Source organism: Octopus bimaculoides, chromosome 12 (genome assembly GCF_001194135.2).
Source record: "Octopus bimaculoides isolate UCB-OBI-ISO-001 chromosome 12, ASM119413v2, whole genome shotgun sequence".
NCBI classification, from domain to species: Eukaryota; Metazoa; Mollusca; class Cephalopoda; order Octopoda; family Octopodidae; genus Octopus; species Octopus bimaculoides.
The window spans coordinates 63,395,620-63,400,827 of NC_068992.1; the positions used below are offsets into that span (position 1 = coordinate 63,395,620).

General features: G+C 37.7%; 1 protein-coding gene across 2 annotated transcripts in view; it reads left to right on the plus strand.

Moving 5' to 3' along the window:
- The window catches only part of LOC106883500 (26S rRNA (cytosine-C(5))-methyltransferase nsun-1), a 30,276-nt gene extending 27,768 nt beyond the window's left edge, over nucleotides 1–2,508 (plus strand). For both annotated transcript variants that reach the window (XM_014934529.2, XM_014934528.2), the window contains exon 17: nucleotides 1,922–2,508. In XM_014934529.2, coding sequence (XP_014790015.1) covers nucleotides 1,922–2,211 — 290 coding nt within the window. In that variant the 3' untranslated portion in view covers nucleotides 2,212–2,508. The remainder of the gene's footprint in view (nucleotides 1–1,921) is intronic.
- Nucleotides 2,509–5,208: the final 2,700 nt, after the last annotated feature.

The window sequence follows — 5,208 nt, forward strand, 5'->3', positions numbered from 1 at the left end:
CAGTGAAACACTGGGGTCGATGTAATCAATTAGTCCCCTCCCCACAGATTTGAGACCTTGTGCCTTCATTAGAAAGGATCATCATCATCATCATCATCATCATTATTAAGGTGGCGAGCTGGCAGAATCGTTAGCACACCTGGTGAAATGCTTAGTGGCATTTTGCCTGTCACTACGTCCTGAGTTCAAATTCCACTGAGGTCATCTTTGCCTTTCATCCTTTCGGAGTTGATAAATTAAGTACCAGTGAAACACTGGGGTCGATGTGATCGACTGGTCCCAACCCCAGCAAATTTCAACCCTTGTGCCTTTAATAGAAAGGATTATTATTATTATTATTATTATTATTATTATTATTATCATTGTTATTAAGGCAGCAAGCTGGTGGAATCATTACCATCCCAGACAAAATGCTCAGCAGCAGTGCCAAGTACAATGGTTTATTCTTAGCCAAAAGCTTCTGCTGTTGTCTGACCATAATGGGAGTAGTGCTTCTTCCCAGCACAAACCCAAACTGCATTTCATCTAATCTGATTCTGTTCCTAATTACTGTATTTTAATGTGTATAAGGAACCCTTTTTTGTCGAAAATTAGGTTAAAAAAATTTGGCAGTTTCTTATACATGGATAGTATTACAGCCCCTTACAAAACCTTTTTCCAAATTTTAAGCCCCCAGAATTAGGGAGTTCCTTATACACATTAAAATATGGTAATTGGCTATAGTTCTTTCCATAACCATCATGACCAGGTCCAGCAATTTGATGCCTCTGTAGGAACATGTCTGGCCATGGGGAAATATTATCTTGCTGAGAAACGGATAGGGGTTGGCAACAAGAAGGGCATCTGGCCTAGAATATCTGCCTCAATAATCTCTGTCCAACCCATTTAAGCATAGGAAAATAGACATCAAAATGATGATGATGATTGGTATATATATATATGTGTGTGTGTGTATATATATATATATATATATATATATATATATACACACACATATATATATATATATAGTGAGAATTTACAAAAAACAAAAGACGAAGATGGGCATGTAAACAACAAACAGATGTATTAGTTTAGCGCTCAGGCAGTGAGAAAGACTTTTACATTTCGAGCCTGCGCTCTTTGACAGAAAGTAACACAGAAAAAAATAGGGAGAGAAAATAGGAAAAGGTATAGTGGCTAGCAATCCATCATGGCAAATGCCGGACAGAGGGGTCACACAGGAGAGCTAGGAAGAAGGAGAGATAATAAAGTAGTGGTGATCCCAAAACGAAGGTGCAGGTGTGTGGATGATGGTGTAGGTGCTAGGAAGTGGTCAGTACTAGTGTGGGTGCTGGGTGGTAGTCAGTGCTAGTGTGTGCAGGGTGGGATGGGGTGAGATGTATAGGGATGGTGGGTTTGGAATACGTAGGGATGGGGTATGTATGTATAGAGTTCTGTTCCATTATTGCAAGGATCAACAAAAAAGTACTCCATTCAGCAAGAGATAATTATTATTTAATATGCTGGTATTCGCATGTGAGCTACTGTAAGTTTTATGGTTGGTTAATGTAGTAGTTGAACTGGCTTGCATGGCATACGATGTCCTACCTTGGAATCATTCAAGCTCCAATATATAATAAGTGCAAGCATGGTAACCAGCAGGCTGTAGGGCTGGTTTGAGCTCCAGTATCATTTTGGCATGATTTCTGTGGCTGGATGTCCTTCCCAATGCTAACCACATCTGGTCATGGAGAGATATTACCTTACTTGGAAACAGGTGATGGTTGGTGACAGGAAGGGCATCCAGTCATAGAAAGTGTGCCTCAACAAATTCTGTCTGACCCATGCAAGCATGGATAAAGAGGATGACAATGATGATTGTGTGTGTGTGTGGTTTTGTGTATTTATCTATATGTAAATAACTTGTTTATTCTTACAGCAAAGAATGAGGAACAGTCTACGGAAAAACCGAAATCTAATGATGCCAAACCAAATGCCACCACCAAACCTGTGAATAACACCCCCAACAACAAACAAATAAACAAAAGCAACCACGCAAAACCTAAATCGAATCCTGCCAAGGCTCGAGGGACAAAGCGTAAACATGAAGAAAGTGACGACAAAAACAAGAACAACAACAGAAACAAATGGAAGAAAAAGAAGGTTGGTCAAGTAAAGAAATTCAAGACTCCTAGGAAGAAATTCATCCGAAAAACACCGCAGAAATAACAAAATATTAGGAACATTTATTCACATTCTTCATCTAAAAATATCCAGAACATGAACTTGTATTATGGCTCCTCAACAGAAAATGGAATTTTTTTTTTTCTTGCTGCAAAATAAATTTTGTAAAATTGATAAATATATATATATATATATATATATATATATATATATATATATATATATATATATATATATATATATATATATATATATATATACATATATATGTACATATATATATGTATATTCCCATAATTACAGAGTAAACAAAGAAAATTACATGGAAAATTGTTTATGGAATTTATTCTTTTATGAGTTTTTCAATTTTAGTGCTGGCCATGGGTCTTGATTGGTTTTCCAAAACCCCCTCTCCCTAGGTATAGCTGTGTGGTTAAGAAGCTTGGTTTCCTGCCATGTAGTTTTGGGTTCAACCCCAATGTCAAACCAAGGGCAAAGTGTCTGGTGTGTAGAAACTGAAAGAAGGGCATCTCACGTACACATGTATGTGTGTGTGTATTCTTGTATGTTTGTATTTTCTTGCAATTGTTGTCATTCATTTTGAATATTCGACAAAATCATGGTTGTCCATGGTAGGCAATATTAACATACTTGGAAACAGGTAAGATTTGGTGGTAGGTGGGTTAGTTGTCTCAACTCAATCTGATGCAAGCAAGCATGGAATAGTGAACATTACAACAATGGTGATAATTATCATCATCATCATTTAACGTCTGTTGCCCATGCTGGCATGGGTTGGATGGTTTGACTAGGGCTGGAAGGCTGCACCAGACTCCAGTCTGATTTGGCATGGTTTTCTACAACTGGATGCCCTTCCTAAAGCCAACCACTCTGAGAGTGTAATGGGTGCTTTTATGTGCCACCGGCACAGGTGCCATTTGCGCAACACCATGACTGTGATTTTGCTTGGTTTGGTGAGTCATCTTCTCAAGCACAACATAATGCCAATGGTTTTGATCTACGAAAAACTGTTTTTGCAAACTTTGGTGTAAATATTTTTAACATCAAACGTGTCAACTTGGTAAACGCATGCAACAATGTATTCTTCAATATGCTGAAAAAACCAGCCTAACACTATAAAATAATGGCCATGTTTGAACAATCTAGTTCCTGATATACAAACATTGATTTTATCTTGAGTGGCCCTCATCCACAGTAGTTTCTCTCTCACAAGTGATCTGCCAACTTAACTGCAACAACAAAGTTTTCTCTTGCCAACCATGGAAGGCTTCTGTTGGTCACACGACTTATTAGCTATAGCAGTTGAGTTTGTGGCTGTGTGGTAAGAAGCTTGGTTCTGAGTTCAATGCCACTGCGTGACGTCTTGGGTTATTGTCTCAGGTTGACCAAAACCTTGTGAGTGGATTTGGTCCATGGAAACTGAAAGAAGCCTGCCATGTATATATATATATATATCTGGAACAGTGGATTGAGAAGCAAGGAAGGCTATAAATAATAGCCTGTAAATACAGGATTAAAAACCTTTGGATAGAAAAAGTTGAAGGCTGTCTGTGGGACACGAACCCACAGTTTATTTATTTATCCGTTTTCTCTTTTCTATTTGACTTCTATATCTCTCACTCTCATCTATCTTGTTTCTCTTTTTCATTTCTTTCTCTGCCAATTGCTTTCCTGTTTTCCTATCAAAATGCCATCTGCCTGTCTTTGGAAATTAGTTCTCTAACTTAATGTAATGCGTTTCCTTGATGATCCTTTTTGGTTAAGCATCCAAATGCACTTGGAACATCAAATGCAGGATTACAAGCTACCTGAAACGTACGTAGGAACTAATAACATAAACTTGTGTTTATCTTAATCTCTCCTACATTTGTTGTGTATTTCATAACTAATCATACTACATAATATCGTTGCTATTATGTTAAACTGTCGTATGTCCAAATTTGGCCAAATGCGTTTTTTTCAATATTTATTTTTGCTTGCAATAGCCAGTTCTCTTGGTCAAACTATCGTAAACCCCAGCTGCTTCAGATGTCAAAGCGTAATACAACGGTTTTGCTATGGATTGGTGGAACTACTTTTTCGTTTTCTGAAAAAAAAAGAAAAAAAAGCAACGTTTTGGACTTAGGACACTTTTGCATAATAGCAATAATATATACTGGAACATGAAAGTCTACGTGGAACTCCAAAGATAACAGAAGTAGTACATCTGTTTGTACACACAGGATATGATGTGTGTGTGTTTCATAATAAGCTTGTGTTGCGCTACAGACCCTGCATCAGCTGTCATATAAAAATCTCAACGATTTCAGCATCTTTCAACAGAACCGTTCCTTCGAGTGCTACGGTTAGTGTGGTGTACTGTTGTCTTCCTTGTGTATAAGAACGCTAGGAGAAAGGTATTCTTTCTCTCTCTCACAGTCTTTCTGTCTCACTCTCTCATGTCTGTCTGTCTGTCTCTCTCTCTATATGTATATGCGTGTGTGTCTATATATAGCTTGTATTGTGAAACACTCTCATCAAAAGGTTACAATGGCTTCGAAATCTTCCGACAGAACCGCTCCTCCTACCGGCACCAAGAAGCATTGATGCTACCAAAAAAAAAAAAAAAAAAAATAGTCTGAGTTATATGGGTCTACACTAATGCAATTTCTCCCTTGTCATCGATGCAGCCCTAGCAGTAATCTTGAGTACAGCTGCAACCATCCCGACCATGTAGGGATTATTTTGTCCACTAAGGAATTGTTCTTTGCTCTGAGCTTTTTGCCTTCTCAGACCAACACATGCCACATCCACGCTGAAGCATTTTCCATTTCCTTCTCTAACATGCATGGTTCGAACTTTTGCTTCCTTAGACTTTATATTCTAAAATAAACTAAAGCCAAAATTGCCAACAATTTCTTTGCAATACTTCATAAAGGATGACCTGACATCTAATGCATCATTGATATAGACCAGTGTTTCCCAACGTTTTTTTTTTTTTTTCCCCGGTGCCCATCAACATTTTTTTTTAATATAGAAACA